The 15,513-nt window shown below is 35.5% G+C and overlaps 3 protein-coding genes across 4 annotated transcripts; 2 read left to right on the forward strand and 1 right to left on the reverse strand.

Annotated features, from left to right (window-relative positions):
* Positions 1-1,439: 1,439 nt before the first annotated feature.
* On the forward strand, positions 1,440-2,246 carry LOC125840923 (protein MIZU-KUSSEI 1-like). The gene has a single exon (XM_049519901.1). It carries the CDS (start codon positions 1,440-1,442, stop codon positions 2,244-2,246), a length of 807 nt encoding a protein of 268 aa, XP_049375858.1.
* Positions 2,247-4,831: 2,585 nt separating this feature from the next.
* LOC125840922 (short integuments 2, mitochondrial-like) lies at positions 4,832-8,625 on the forward strand. 2 transcript variants are annotated; one of them, XM_049519899.1, is made up of 8 exons: positions 4,832-5,069; positions 5,182-5,286; positions 6,337-6,414; positions 6,725-6,866; positions 6,969-7,039; positions 7,195-7,291; positions 7,888-8,105; positions 8,280-8,625. In XM_049519899.1, exons 1-8 carry the CDS (start codon positions 4,908-4,910, stop codon positions 8,532-8,534), a joined length of 1,128 nt encoding a protein of 375 aa, XP_049375856.1. In that variant the 5' UTR covers positions 4,832-4,907; the 3' UTR covers positions 8,535-8,625. The 2 variants fall into 2 exon arrangements, with proteins under 2 accessions (XP_049375856.1, XP_049375857.1); XM_049519900.1 differs by lacking the exon at positions 4,832-5,069 and having other exon boundaries at positions 5,272-5,286; positions 6,663-6,866.
* A 334-nt stretch (positions 8,626-8,959) lies between these two features.
* Positions 8,960-15,481, reverse strand: LOC125840921 (NADPH-dependent thioredoxin reductase 3-like). The gene is made up of 10 exons (XM_049519898.1): positions 15,096-15,481; positions 14,632-14,839; positions 14,417-14,522; positions 12,989-13,254; positions 11,602-11,881; positions 10,980-11,087; positions 10,683-10,769; positions 10,472-10,576; positions 9,957-10,087; positions 8,960-9,205 (listed from the first exon to the last, which is right to left on the reverse strand). The coding sequence occupies exons 1-10, from the start codon at positions 15,373-15,375 to the stop codon at positions 9,145-9,147; spliced, it is 1,632 nt and encodes a 543-aa protein (XP_049375855.1). The 5' UTR covers positions 15,376-15,481; the 3' UTR covers positions 8,960-9,144.
* Between the last annotated feature and the right edge of the window lie 32 nt (positions 15,482-15,513).

A 15,513-nucleotide genomic window follows, 5' to 3' on the forward strand; every position in this document is an offset into this window, starting at 1 on the left:
CAACTCTTGATGTAAAGATAGTCAAAGAATTAGTTGCTTAGTGTTTAACCATAAATTTAATTGAATTTCTATTTAAAAAAACGAGTTCTTGATGTTGAAAAATAATTCTATAAAATTTGAAATTATATTTGGACATTTATTTTATTTAAAATTAAATTGAATTTTTGTGAGTGACATGAAAAACTTTATTTTTTTAAAGATAAATTTTCAAAAACGGATAGAAATTTCATAAATAAAATAATCAACCCAAGGGGTTAACTCAATGAAAAAAGTCGAGGGAGTTGGCTTGTAGGATAATATTTAAATGAAAAAAAGAGAGTAGAATAACTTATGACCATCTCCGAAAGTTACATAGATCTAAAAGTTTTACTAAGGAATTTAAAAAATAAAAATGTAATGCTTAAGATATAAACTTAAAATGCCAAATTTTGATCTCCTAAGCCATTACATTAACCTCTAATCTTGTATTTATGGGATTCAAAATTAATATATATAGATGACTTATACTCAATCCGATTGTTGGACCCACGATCCAATTCGGATATTTCATAAATGTTTCATTTGAAAGACAGCCCATGAAAATTAACAATACTATATTGGTTTAATCGCCCCTAACAGATCGAACAACAAAACTGATCAATTAATGGTTTCGTTCTCCCATCGAAAGGATCAAAAGCGCAATAAAGAAAGATAGATTCACAGTGGGGTGACGTGTCTAAGTTTCCTAAGTTAATAAGTGAATACAACTTGTGTCACTTTAATTCGTTGAGGAGAGACAAAGGTTTATGAAGAGCTTGACAAGGTCGAGAAAGGGTGTAAACTCCCATAAAATTGGATTAATTTGAGAATTGTAAAAGAAAGTGAGTTTGACCTGGAGTGAAGCATTTGACGCGGCTATTAGAGACCTATTAAAAATTACCTTATGTATACGATATAATTTTTTTTCAAGGGGTTCAATTGAACACCCTCAGCCAGTGTCGGCGGAGCTAAAATTTTCATCAAGAAAATTCAAAATCTGGAGAAATATAATGAACACATTAACTAGTCAAAGATAATTCAACATCTCTATATACATATAAAATATACTTTTAACTACATATAAGTTGTTTAAACTCCTGACTATAAGCTGATTCTGCTCGTACCCTCAACCCCATCTAGATCCGCCCCGGCGCAGACCAAAGATGGGCTTCCAATATAAAAAAAAAATTGGTTATGGGCATTATTTTAAAGTTTGAAATAGGCAACACATGCCATAAACGTCCATAGTTTCCCTTTATAAATATGTATTGCTCACATCCAAATATTTTCATCATCTTTTCGTCCTATCTTTCTCATCACTTCTCTCAATTTTGTCCAATTTTCTTATTGAACAAACATTATATTAACAATCAAATCCTCATAATCAATCTCCTTTGTTCTTTTTTTCTAATTTTACAAATATGACGATGATGAGAGAATATGATCAAACATGTACCCTCCCAAGAACAAGTAGCAGCGATAGCTCCAACAACTTAATTCTCATTGCATCGGAGTACCAAAGTAATTCTATCATTCATCACCATTCAAATAATTACTCATATAATTCTCCTATTCCTCATAAAAATCGCGGTGGAATCAAAGTCAACTTTAATTTTTTCAAGTTTCTTCTTGTAAAAATTATGTCCCTCCACACCATGCTTCCAACATGCAGTACGTGGCTTAAATATTTCCCTACGACATATCTTACACATCATAACTCATGTCGGAAAGTCACTGGGACTTTGTTCGGTCACCGGAGAGGCCACGTCAACTTCGCTATCCAAGATAATTCCACGTCATCGGAACCGAGTCTTTTGATTGAATTTGCCATGTCAACTACCACTTTAGTCAAAGACATGTCATCGCCACTTGTTCGTATTGCGCTCGAATGCGAAAAAAGGCCACGTGGCAGCAAGCAAGTGAGGCTCTCCCGAGAACCTAGTTGGAATATGTATTGTAACGGAAGGAAGTGCGGGGACGCGCTTTTGCGCGCGTGCACTGACTCCGACCGACACGTGTTGCACACCGTACGGAATGTGTCGGTTGGGGCCGGAGTGATTCCGTTGGTGGGTGATGGACGGATGGGCGGTGAGTTGGAAGGTGAATTGATGTTTTTTAGAGCTAATTTTGAACGAGTTATAGGGAATCGTGACTCAGAAGCTTTTTATATGACAAATCTTGATGGAACTGGAGGACCTGAACTTAGTATATTTCTTTTAAGGACTTGAAAAGAAAAAAGAAAAAAAAATAGAATCCATTTTTGTTTCATTATGCATGTTTTTATTTGTTGAATAAATTTAGCTCATCTTGATGTTTGTCGAAAATAAAATTCTATATATGCCTTCAATATATGTTCTTATTGTATCATCTTATTGGTTTTCTTTTGACATGTGTATTCATTTTGTGCTACGACTAATTTAAATCCATATCACATAATTAAAACCTATTAAAAGGGAAGCGTTCGCTAGTTGCTATTTCTAGTTTGAGATTCATACCTTCAATTTGGAATTTGACAAAAAGTGAAAAATTCAAGAATGTAATATTTATGATTTTACATTATAAAAAAATGTTGAGAAAAAAAAAATAGTGAGAAAGAAGTTGGAAAATGGTGGGTAGCAAGTCATATAAAAAAAGTGAAAGTAGACCTTAGTCCTCCTAACAATAATAATCAATAACTATATAGGACAGATTATCAAAATATAAAGAAAAAAAGGAAGATATTTCTAGATAATAATTAAATTAATAAAAAAGGAAGATATTTCTACATAATAATAATAATTAAAGTAGAACAAAAATATTGGAGAAGACACATTAGGTGTGATTTATCACGGTGGGGTAAATAATAATTTCTAGTTTTTTACCACAATCTAAAGATCCCTTTGAACATACTAAAAATCTTCTGAGCATATGTTTGTAAGCTATTGTAAACTTTAGACGATGATTTAATATTTATCTGTAAGGTTGAGAAATATATGAGAAAATATTAGACTGATTTAAGTCTAATAAATTGAAAAAATAATCTCGTAAAGACTATATTTACACAATTTTTAAAAACAAAATCTAAATAAAAACCTTAAAAGTGATAGTATTTGTGTAGATCACATCTATACCTTTAGTCATCTAATTTACAAAATATTAGGTTATTATTTATTTCAATCATGTTTGACAAATTAAATGGCCGAAATGTAAACACGTAAGTTTCCTTTTTATTTTATAATTATACTATAAGGATTTAAGATGCATGGGGAAGATTATATTCTTGGTACCAACTAGAGATATTTTTATATTATACAAATCCTTAACTACTGTATTTGGATTAAACACATAAACAAAAAAATGACTAAATTAAGTAATCTTGGCTTGAAGATATTTTTATTGTAAAAATATCTCCGACATGAAGTGGATTAATATATTTCCCAGGCTGGTACTTTTTCAGTTGGTTTATAATACAGCTAAGTACTTTTTCAATATATTATTAGTTCTAATTAGTTCCAAATGTGTTATTAATATTATATTAAACTTGGTTAAATAGAAAATGGATTAAAAAAAATATGAAAGATTGATTTTCACATGGTCAAGATGCACTTTATCAGGCTGATCAAGATATTTTACTCAATAAGGTTGATATTTAGATGAAAATAAGATATTATTATCATTATATCAATAAATAGAAAGATTTTTTTTTTCTTAATTGATACGTTAATTTTATTAATTTATAAAGTAATAAGACAAAATATTCACGGAGATAACAATTTCATATCTTGAAGTTTACGTCTCACTCGTGTTAAAAAAAACATTTTACCTTTAAGTTCGTGTCTTAAAAGCACCAACGGCTAATAGGAGTTGGAAATGAAATTTGATCATAAAAACAGTCTGATGCACTAAAGCTCTCGCTATGTATAAGATCCAAAAAAGACCGATATAAAATCCTACTTATGCTACAATAATGGTGAAAGATAAAATTTCACATGAAAAATAAAGGACATTAGTCTTGGATTTTGCAACTACACAATTGACTACATGATCGGATCAGCAAGTACGATATGCATATCATATACAATAAGCAAGCTAAGAGAAAAATAAAATAATAATAATGCTGATATTTCATACGTGTCAAAAAGTGCAATTTGATGATGTTCATATGGTTTTATTATATTAGAAAAACTACGTAATTATAACTAAGTAAATACACAATCTAGCGATGTTTTTAAATACTTGTCTAATATAGTTATATTTAGGATTTTATAGTATAACTCTCCTTTCTTGCTCGCCACTCTCTTCCCTCTCTCACTTTCCATTATTAATATTTTAGACTTGCGCTAGTACTTTTAATTCACTTGAGGCAATACTTGCTACTCTACCTTTGAATTGTGAGTGATACCCTTTCGATCTTTCTCTAATTATTTTTTACCTTTTTTGTAGGACGAGAATAATGATGTTTTTAATTACGAATACGTAGTGAGGAAGGACAGCGAGTGAGAGGGACAATTTTAAGCAAGATGCATTCATTAGATAAAATGTATTTGAAGGTAAATTCAGATAAGATATATAATTATTGAAGCTATCGTTTTATCGAGTAAGTCACACCTATAGATAGCGTGCTTTATGAAAGTTTCTCAAATTGAAACTCCATCACAATTGCCTTTTTTTTTCAATTAAAGGATCGAAAATGGCTATTTTGTGAATTTTACCATCTGTTTAAAAAATGGCTATTTTGTGAATTCTCATTCCGGATCATTAAGAAGAGGCCCAAGAAAGGATCCATTTACCCAGGGTTTAAGAAACTCCATTTCTACTGTGAATGGAAGATTCAGGGTTTAAGCATAGAGAGAGAGAGAGAGAGAGAGTGTGAGAGAGAGATAGTGTGGGTGTGTGTGTGAGAGAGAGAGATGGGTGGAGGAGGAGCGGCGAAGGGGTGGTTAGGGCAAATGGGTTTCACCAAAAGTGGAGGAAGCATCAATTGGTACCCAGGGCATATGGCTGCAGCGACTCGTGCAATTCGGCAACGTCTCAAACTTTCTGATTTTGTAATTGAAGTTCGTGATGCTCGTGTATGTTTGTTTACTTCCTTGCTTGATTCTTCCTCAAAATCCATGAATTGATCATTTGTTTTGATGAATTTTGCTCTTATTGGGTCTAATTAGTGTGTGTGCGCGCCTGCAGATACCGTTGTCGTCCGCGAATGAAGACTTGCAACCGATGCTTTCTGGGAAAAGGCGTGTTATTGCTCTTAATAAGCAGGATTTGGCTAACCGCAACCTCATGCATGTATCTAATTTCGAACACTCATCTTCATGAAGTAAAATGCTAGTAATTACTTTGTCAAACTTATGTTTTTTTGGTCCTTTTTGGAGCTTATTACCCCGAAATGCATCCGATCACCTCGAGAATCGTATCATTCATCCCCGAAAGTCATAAACAGCTAAAAGAAAGCTATGGAGTCAGCTTAGTGGAATAGATTTATTTGCTCAGGTGTAAAGTCGAGTGCTTTGTACCTTTTCATTCAAGTTTTTTGAAAATAAATGTGGTGTTCGGGCTAACTTGCGTGTATATTGACCAATTCTAGGGGTACCTGCTACTTTTAAAGAAATTATCGAGCGTGTTTGCTTGGATTTGAACCTAAGACCTCAGGGTTCTCAACCCACTTCATTTGACTATTAGTATCAGGCCACAGCCACAGCCACAGCCACACCTTTGGGGCTTGGGTGCCTATTGATTCAAGTCCTTTTCACCATGAGAATATAACAATCATATTAAAAGGGGAAAAGATAAGCTTTCCTTTCTGAAATGAGCATCTTGATCAATTTAAATTGTCTTAATGAAGTCCAAAGATGTGCAACATTTGGTACTTGTATACCAAGGGTCTACCAAGAATAAATAGAACCTTAACAAAGAATCCTAAAGTTTGCATCTTTTGTTCATGTATGTATTAACATATGCTTGTCTATTAGCGAATGCTATAGAAATTTTGTTTACATTATGAGATACATGGCAAAGACAATGTAGTTACTTATCTCATTGACATTTTATGTTTTTTCTAACAGTGTCTAGTTTTACTTAGAATCTCAAAGCTGTTTAGTCTAATGTATGCCTAGCATTTGTTGTGTTACTAGTTAGTTCTTTCATGGAGTTGTCATTAGCATTGAATATGCTAACAATGCTACTAGAATGCAATTACTTTGACATTACTTTTCTTATCAACTTTGAAACTTTGGCTTGTTTGAGGGAAAACTTATAGGAATTGTATGAATCTACAAGCTGCTTGGTATTTGCTTTTCAAATTTTAGTTGGTGAAACTTCTGTTTTCATTCCATGCAGAAGTGGATTAGTTATTTCAATTCACATAAACAAGAGTGCCTCCCGATAAATGCACACAGTAGAAGTTCTGTACATAAGGTTAGTCATCCTTTTTTCCATGTTCTTATTATACTGAAAACTCATGATTCATACCCTTGGTATTCATAAACATGCCAAAGATGGAGCCATAGTTACCTGTTAACTCTTTCTTGTAATAAGAATAATAAATGCTGATTGCGATCAATACATTAGACTTTCTTATAAGCATGTAAAGCATATGTTCCATATGTTCTATTCAAACATCTAGTTAATTGGATCTTGGATCAAGAAATTTGATTTTTTTATAGGTTGCCAGTTTGCATCTCTTCTGAGAGTTATTAATCCAATTTCTATGATTCATATTCCAAAGCTTCTTGATCTGGTTGAGTTCAAACTGAAGGAGGTTATGGCTAGGGAACCTACTCTCCTTGTCATGGTGTTAGGTGTTCCTAATGTTGGCAAATCGGCTTTAATCAACTCCATCCATCAAATTGCATTATCTCGATTTCCAGGTGAGGCTTGTTTTTGTTGGTGATTCTTTTTGGGTGTTGTTATGGGAAGCTGATAGTGACTATGTTTTTTAGTGTACTTCCTATTGAGGGTTATGATCTTAGTGCAGGAGAAGATGAAGAAGGCTAGAGTGGGGCCTTTGCCTGGTGTTACTCAAGATATTGCTGGATTCAAGGTTAGATATATTCAACAACATAGAGGGTTAGATTATGCCGTTGTTGCTTGTTTCTTAATGGCAAAGTGGGTTCCCATGTTGGACAAACTGTAGAAGGCAAGGTGTGCTCTTGTTTTGCTTATTCTTACTGATGTTAAAAATGCTATTCCATACAGATTGCACATCGACCTAGCGTCTATGTGCTGGATTCTCCGGGAGTGTTGGTTCCAAGTATTCCAGACATAGAAACAGGGCTAAAGCTGGCTCTTGCAGGTGTGCCCCACTGTAGATTATAAAATTGGATTTGTGATTAGATTTTGGGGCCTGCAAATGGTCAATTCTGTAAAAAGACCAGTCTCTTCTGGCAAAGTTTCTGGAAGGCTGGTCACCACATAGAGAGATCCATATGCCTGTCGGGAACTATTTTCTCAATTCTTATGCCCTGAGAGAAAGACTATTTCCTAACAAATCATTATTTCTTTACTTAACTAATTTTGTTGCATTGCTTGGTAGGCATGATATTGTCTTTTCTGGCCTCTGCATTATCACCTCCCTTCCCAGCACAACTATATAGCTCCCAAAGCACAGCTAAACGAAACAAATGATTGCATGAAGTTCTCTTGTGGTGTTTACATTTCTCAGTCAGATATATTGTATAAGCTCCAGTTAGGTTTATTTGGTTCTGTAATTTGCAGTTGGTCGGAGAAATAAGCTACCATAGAAAAGTGCAATGTCTTACCAAATTGAAACAGGATCCATGACTACACTTTAGTCATTTATTCTGGTCCTATATTTATAGCAATTGTGAGATTACATTGGATATGTTGTAATATTTATAGTAATTCCTGTTTGCATATATGCTTAAGCAGGGTCTGTGAAAGATTCTGTAGTTGGTGAAGAGCGAATTGCTCAATACCTGTTAGCTGTTTTAAACACCCGAGGCACTCCTCTTCAGTGGAAGCACTTGGTTGACAGGGAAACTAAGGACCCTGACCATGAGTTGGAAAACAAACCTGAAAGTGTTATCAAGGATCTCCAAAACAAGGGAAAGAAGCCGAGGAACAAATCTAATGCCTACCGAGTTCAGGTGTGAAATGATTTTAGAATTTGGTTTTCTTAGCAACTCTACTGTATTTTCCCATTCTTTTTAATGTACAAAACAAACATAAAAGATGTTCGTCATCAATCTGTGTTGGTTGTGTTTTCATCCTTTGCTTCTTTCTTTGTTGTCATTGTTTTTATTAGTCTCTTTTGTGCACAGGATATGGTTAGTGAAGTCCAACGCACACTTTGCATCACCCTCTCAGAATTCAGTGGTAGTTTGGAAGATGAATCTGACCTGGAGATTCTAATCGAACACCAGTTTGAAGCATTGCAGAAGGCTCTGAAGATACCTCATAAGACTTCAGAGGCTCGGATAATGGTATCAAAGAAATTTCTTACTTTATTTAGAACAGGGAAACTAGGTCCTGTCATCCTAGACGATGTTCCTGATGCCTCTGATTCTGTATCTTGAAATCATCCTTTTAAAACCTATCAACTTGCAACTGAAACTCGAAGTCTGTACCATAGTGTATTATCAATTTTCTTGGTATCTCGTTCCTCTACCTTTGATCTCATTATCAATTTTTTCTTGAATAATTAGCCCCTATATCACTAAACTCAAGTTTATGAATCTTGTAGTAGTGACATGTTTTTCCTAGAAAATAGCATTGAGCATTGCTGCATGCATTTTTCAAGTTCACTTTGTTGGTTATAAATTTCGATGGTAGTTCTTTAGTTAATGTAATGTGAACTAAACAATTCTCTAATTTGGTAATTGATTAATTAGTGATATCGTCAAGTTCTGAAAAACAAATTGCTCTAATCCAATTGGAAAACGATAAGGGTTACTATCCAAAGAAATGTGATCTCAGTTTCTTGGGCACTTTTTAAATTTGTGACACAAGGAACATTTGATTTATGACTTCTACGTATTAATAAAGCTACTACAAGGTATTGGGCTGTTACTCAATCAACCATTCTGAACAAAATTGATTTGGGTACCATGCATTAGAAAAAATAAGTAAACTTAGTGAAGGGGTAAAAAAAAATGGAAGTTGTACAAATAATTAACAGAAAAGCCTTCACTTATTTGCTTCAATAAATTCTCTATACTCTCTCTTCATTTTAACACCTGATACCGTCCTGCATATACACAAAAAAAGTTGAATTAGCACGAGTATATGTCAAACTGCTCATGAATTCCTATATAACGAGTGGCGTAAAAACAGGTAATTAGGACAGTAGATAGAAGCAAATGATAATTTGCAAGTCGCAAGTGGTTCAATCAAATGCTAAATGCTAGCAAAACACAAGCAGAAAGTGAGGTTCCATTGAGTTGGTTCTAAAACATTCTTGACAAATTTCATAGAAAATATTTAACAGATAGTACTCATTCCCAAAATTATGTTCAGGTGTTAGGTTGGACATGAATATAAGTGAGGTAAGGGGGTAGTGCAGCGCTTGATGATAGACTCGAGTAGCAGAGGTGAAATAGTGTCATCTTCGAAGGAGCAATCAGGCAAGGTGAATGAGTGATATATGCAAAAGAGTTGGTTCTTTTCCCCTCATTTGCAATGTAATAAGTCTAGGACATCCAAAAGAGAGGATTTAGTCGAAGATGTTATCTACCTAAGATACATCAACATCACAGTACAAAGAAAAATAAGGAGTGAAGTTGCAAGAATTAGCATTTGAACTCAAGTTCATAAGACTTGATCAACAACTAGTTAGACTTATTTTACTTGGAGTACGGTGAAACTCTGAAAGTTCATTCAGATGGAACTCTTGCAACAATGAATTCAGAGAAGACAGTTATTTTAGTCATCTAGAATATAGAAAATTATGCAGCTTATACTCTTGGGCGAAAAAAGAGAAGAAGCCAAATGTTACCAACCTGAGCATCTCCTTATTCTTGAAAAACTGTACACATGGAGTACCCATAATCTCCGCTGCCTCAGCAATCTCTGGATCTTCAGTAATATCAATTTCAACAAGGTGGACATCCTTGTCAAATTCATCTATGACCTATTGCACAAGCACAACTGAACAGGTTAGGTGTATTCACTACAAAAGCCAGTACTCAACAGCAAAGCAGCTAATCTAATCAACTATTACCGAGTAGAAGTAAGAGAAAATGCAAGTCACTCGAAGGACAAAGCTCTTAGACAATTTTATAGGAGGTTCTTTAAGGTTTATCTCAAGATTTGTGTAACTTCATCGAGATCATAAGATTTCAAGTCTTCAGCTTTCCTCAAAATGATAAATTATATTGGAACAGATCCTTTCAAGGCAAATTACTACATAGTACTCCACTCTTCACAAATTGGTCCATGGTTGTGATGGCTAATTGAAAGGACACGTAAATGTTAAACATCTTCCAGTAAGATTTCTATAAAAATAATTGCATACCTTGCTAAGAATCGGTTTCAAGGTCCTACATGGACCACATGTTGGTGATGTATACAGCACACACATAAGCCTTGGGCTCTCATGGTACAATTTCCGTAAAGCATACTGAGAAGGAAAACGGTATAAAAGTTATCAGGTAGGGATGCAGACTATGGTAAATAGCCATTCAAACATAACAATCAGGAATATCTAAGCTTCCTAGATCTCATACCTGGCCCTTGTGCTTTGTAAGTGTTATATCAAAACCTTCTTGTACATCTTTCTCGGAGAGTTCCTTCTTAACTTCTTCAGTAGGGGGCTGATGAGATAATAAGGTTCAGGAAGATTCATTAGATCATGACTATTGGTCTAGGAGTTCATTGAAGAAAATGCAAAGATTAGATATAAGTCAACAACGTTCAGGAGCTGGGTTAAAAACCACTTGAGTGCATGTCTATATACACATACCAAATGACTTGTAAAGAAAATATACAGGACCGCAAATCAGTTTCTTTTCGAAGTCAGATACCTGGTGGAATTCAAGAAGAAGATTTTTGCTTGTCAGATATCTCTCCACTGATAGAGCAGCTACACATCCTGAGCCAGCTGCAGTGATGGCTTGCCTCCATTCATGATCCTACATACAGAGAACATTCATGGTGATATTAGGAAGTATGTCACTATAAGAAGTAGCAAAGACAAATGCAAATCAAAAGATGATTAGAAGTTGCAAATGTTCTATCTAATCATGAGTTAATCTCAATTCTAAGGATTTCTCTATCCAGGCAACCTAAGAATCCTTAAAGAGTGAGTCTGATAAATGGCATCACATTATATTTTTATGGGATGGCTCCCCTCTTTCATTGCAATATCTTAAAAATTAAGTTTATAATAGAGAAGACAACCATTTTCTCATTCCACACCTGCCCTGCTAAAGAGGAACTTATTTGAAACTTCTCTTGAGAACTTAGTTCAAACATTTCAATGACCAGGCTAGAGTCATGTTGTCCATCCACACACATGATACATCTAAAGGGGCCATGCATAATTAACCTTAACTTCCGTAGGTGTGAAATTACCACTTGAAGTACAACAGTTAAAAGTAAAGGAAAAGGCACAGCAGAAATGAAATAATAAATTGCTGTAAGTACCTGCACATCTCCAGCTGCAAATACACCTTCCACAGATGTGTTTGCTGTGCCCTCCTTGACCAATATGTAGCCTGAGCTATCAAGTTGAACTTGGCCTTCCAACAGTTGACTATTTGGTGAATGACCTATGCCATAAAACAAGCCTTTTGCCTCCAGCACAGATTCTTCCTGAGTATCAGCTTTTCTGATCAAAATTCCTGACATCTGGCCTTTTGGGTTGCTGACGACATCCACAGTCTCAGTGTTGAAATGCACAGTGATGTTTGGATTGTTGAAAACTCTGAAACATTCCCCATAATCAACCTGTTAAACAAACATTTCAGGGAGTTGAAACTCGAAATATATAGATCATTAGTAATTCAATCCGCTTCAAAGAATGAGGTTCCAGAAATAGGTATAGCACAAGAAGAGTAGCGGCAATAGATTGAAACTAGGGAAGAGTCAAAAGTGAAAATAACCAGCAACAAACCAACCAAGAAACACTGGATTATTTATCAACGCACTCATCTGGAGGATACACATACTTTAGTCAATCACGTAATGTGACTTGCAGGTGCATACTGAACTCAATTCATGATGATACTGTAATGTGGAGAGCACATTCACTAGTGTGTACAACACAATAATGAACCCTTCTAAATTAGTATTTATTGCAATGCCTCTAGCTAAGCCCATACTACGTACTAGAAAAGTGTAATTGAAGAGATAATCTTTGGTGACTCCCTTTCCAGAACATTGTGAAGTCGATATTCCAAGAACTGTCTATTGTACTCGATAAGATAATGAAATAAAGTATTAAAGAACACGAACAAGACAGGCATGGATGTATCTCAGATTGTGGCCTCTGACAAGGCCAAGCTCACAACCATCATTGGGATCTTCTACCGTAAGTGCCTCATATGGCAGGTCCTAGAAGAAGCGAAAAAGGTGGCACATATGCACATGTTGTTTTGAAGTAAAGAACCAGCACATTCAAAGTAGATAGTGATTTGACAAAATATAGGTGAAGCATCCGTCTGTGTAGATATCTTAAGAGCAAGTGAACTTCCCTAGATGTTTTTACAGATTACATTAATGTATCCTACTTGTAAGCAGCCATGATATGACGCTTGGAAACACTCCTATCATTCATCTCTCAGTCTGCAATGTCTTAAAATGACACCGACAATTTTACAAATATTTAAGTTCTTCTACATCATTTCAAGCCTTTTAAACTAGGGAAAAAATTATGGTGGAGGAGAGTATTATATGACCCTAACAATCCTCTCCCAAAGAAACCAAAATGGCCCATCAGATTACAACCTCGATTTTAAGATAAATACTAATGCCTTATGCTATAACATTGGAAGGGAAAAATAAATATGAAATGTACATAAACATCAATTACCTGTCTTGCATTGCTCTTGATGCTCTTAGTTGGTCCTTACGGACAAGTAAATGAACATGGCGTGCATACTTTGTTAAGTATATTGCTTCCTCTGTAGCTGTATCACCACCTCCAACAACAGCAAGGACCTGACCCTTGAAAAGTGGTGATGCTCCATCACAAATTGCACAGGCACTAATTCCTCTGCTCCAAAATTCATCTTCATGGGGTAATCCCAACCTTCTTGCATTGGCTCCTGTAGCCACAATAAGGCTATGACACTTTACCTGAAAATAAAGAAGTGAGCAGTGACCCAATATATGAACCCTAATGTGGGAGCTACATACCAAGGGGAGTAAGACAACTAGAAGTCTAAGGAATTAAACTGGCATCTGCGACTGCAAGAACTAATGCATTTCAAGCCCAACATCTCTTACAACATATGAAACAAACACGCCCTTCCCTTTTGTTATCGCAGAGGGAATCAAAAGAGAGCCGGTACCACATATATGGATGTATGTATATGACCATCTCATGTATCAGATGAACCTCAGAGACTTGAGGGATTCTAGACGGAAAACAAAACCAAAGATGCTCTTTCTTTCATACATCAAAGGTACAGAGAACAAGTCAGACTCTTATATCATGGCTAAGGTACTCTGAAGATATAGATTGTTCTTTACACAATGCAGCAAATTGACCTTTCTAAAAAATGCAGCAAATTGTGAGGCCTCTTGTTCTACCATGTCAGCATCTTTTAGATCTCTTAAAGGAAAGAGAAAACTAAAAAATAGAATACGACTCGTATACTTTTACTTAACTAAATCACTTCTGAATGGAAAACACGTAAACCCATAAAGAAGTCCCGGTGTAGTTAAAATGTCTCTGTACTTTTTTGAGAAGAATTTTTTTTATTGGAAGGAAAATGTTTCTGTCTAGAAGAATAAGAAAACCCAGAAAGCATGAGCTTAGATGCCTTCTAAGTAATAGCATAATACATTTTTTGTCCAAGAAAAGGAAAAAAGTTGTATCTATTTCTCTTCTTCCATTACCCGTCTGAAATCTGTTTAGCTTTTCAGTTCTCCCTCCAAATGAGAATACATACGTTTATATCTAACTTCCTGTAATTTTCTGGGCACTTGTTGGAGAACATATTGCAAACTTGACAAAAACATATGAACTGTTAATTAGTTCAGAAGATGTACCAACCTTAGTGACACTCAAGAAGAAGAAAAAAGATTGCTGGGGTCTTGATAAATGATGGCCATCCTTATATTCTTTCCCCCATCAAATTTGTTAAAACATCAGATATTAGAAGTCATTCTTGAGTGGAATTTTAAAAGATCAAAGCTCCAATTCAGAATAGGCAAACAGTTTGATGGGGATTAAAGATTTAAGCAGTTATAACAGAACCTAGACAGAGTAATCAGCAACTAAAGGATGCATCACCTTACGTTCACTACTGTGGACAGTGAAAGGAGCGTTCTTTACATCAATAAATTCCACATCTTCCTGATACAATTCAGCTCCCCATCTCTCAGCTTGCCGCTTCATCCTAGCAAATTACATAATTTATCAGCCTTCAACAAACCTTTTGTCTAAAACCAAGGAAACTTCTAATAGATATCTGCACAAGAGTAAATGCCCAAACACTTTTCTTGTACCTATCCATTAAGTCAGGTCCAGTTATCCCCTCTGGGAATCCAGGAAAGTTTTCTACTTCAGTTGTTGTCATCAACTGTCCTCCTGGCACACCACCTGCTTGAAACCCCTCAAACACTACAGGCTTCAAATTAGCCCGAGCCGCATAAATTGCTGCTGTATATCCAGCAGGACCTGATCCTATTATTACCAAGTTCTCAATACGCTGAGCTGGAACAAACAAAAACACCAGTATTCTCAAAATTATACTACCAATTGCAATTAAACTGCTGACAAAAGAGCTATTTTCAGCTGCAAAATTAACCAGCATCATTTTATATTTCAAATGCAATTCTGAATTTCGATAATACATATGCTCGACTTCAATTCAATCAACTAACTACCAATCCTAATTCACTTCAATTGACAAAAACAAAAATGCTTTAAAAATACACAATTCATTCAGAAATGCACACTGGAAGTCTACCTGAAGAACTAGTTCCGACCGGCTCCCCTTCCGCCGCAGCTCGAATCGAAAAAGAGGACGCACGGCTGCGAGTTAAGTGACCATTAACCGAGTCAACTCGAGCAGTCCCTCCCAGTCGACTCGAACCGGAGTTGATAACAAGCAAACCGGTCGGAATGCAGTGACCGGTCGATAAAGTCGCCGGAGTAGCCGCCATGGAAGTGGATGCGGGTCGGGTTTTGGTCCGGATTGGGATTCCGATACCAACGGAGTTTGTAATATTGGGAGTAGTATTAGCCATTGGTTTCGGAGCATACAGATATCTCTATTTGCTCTAACTAACTATTCTTCCTTTCTCTCTCACACACTTGCACACAATTTGTGTGTTTTGTATTTGGGATTTGTGCGGTGTGTGTGAGATTTATTCGTAATTTTATGG

This window comes from Solanum verrucosum, unplaced genomic scaffold (assembly GCF_900185275.1).
Source record: "Solanum verrucosum unplaced genomic scaffold, falcon-dt-bn FXZP01000196.1, whole genome shotgun sequence".
Taxonomy (NCBI): domain Eukaryota; kingdom Viridiplantae; phylum Streptophyta; class Magnoliopsida; order Solanales; family Solanaceae; genus Solanum; species Solanum verrucosum.

Coding starts and splice junctions, on each gene's coding strand:
- LOC125840923 (XM_049519901.1), top strand. CDS start 1,440: ATGACGATGATGAGAGAATATGATCAAACATGTACCCTCCCAAGAACA.
- LOC125840922 (XM_049519899.1), top strand. CDS start 4,908: ATGGGTGGAGGAGGAGCGGCGAAGGGGTGGTTAGGGCAAATGGGTTTC. Junction 5,070..5,181: donor TTGAAGTTCGTGATGCTCGT/GTATGTTTGTTT, acceptor GCGCGCCTGCAG/ATACCGTTGTCGTCCGCGAA. Junction 6,867..6,968: donor TGCATTATCTCGATTTCCAG/GTGAGGCTTGTT, acceptor TTATGATCTTAG/TGCAGGAGAAGATGAAGAAG.
- LOC125840921 (XM_049519898.1), bottom strand. CDS start 15,375: ATGGCTAATACTACTCCCAATATTACAAACTCCGTTGGTATCGGAATC. Junction 14,840..15,095: donor GGTCGGAACTAGTTCTTCAG/GTAGACTTCCAG, acceptor TGTTTGTTCCAG/CTCAGCGTATTGAGAACTTG. Junction 10,770..10,979: donor TTCTTCTTGAATTCCACCAG/GTATCTGACTTC, acceptor TTATCTCATCAG/CCCCCTACTGAAGAAGTTAA.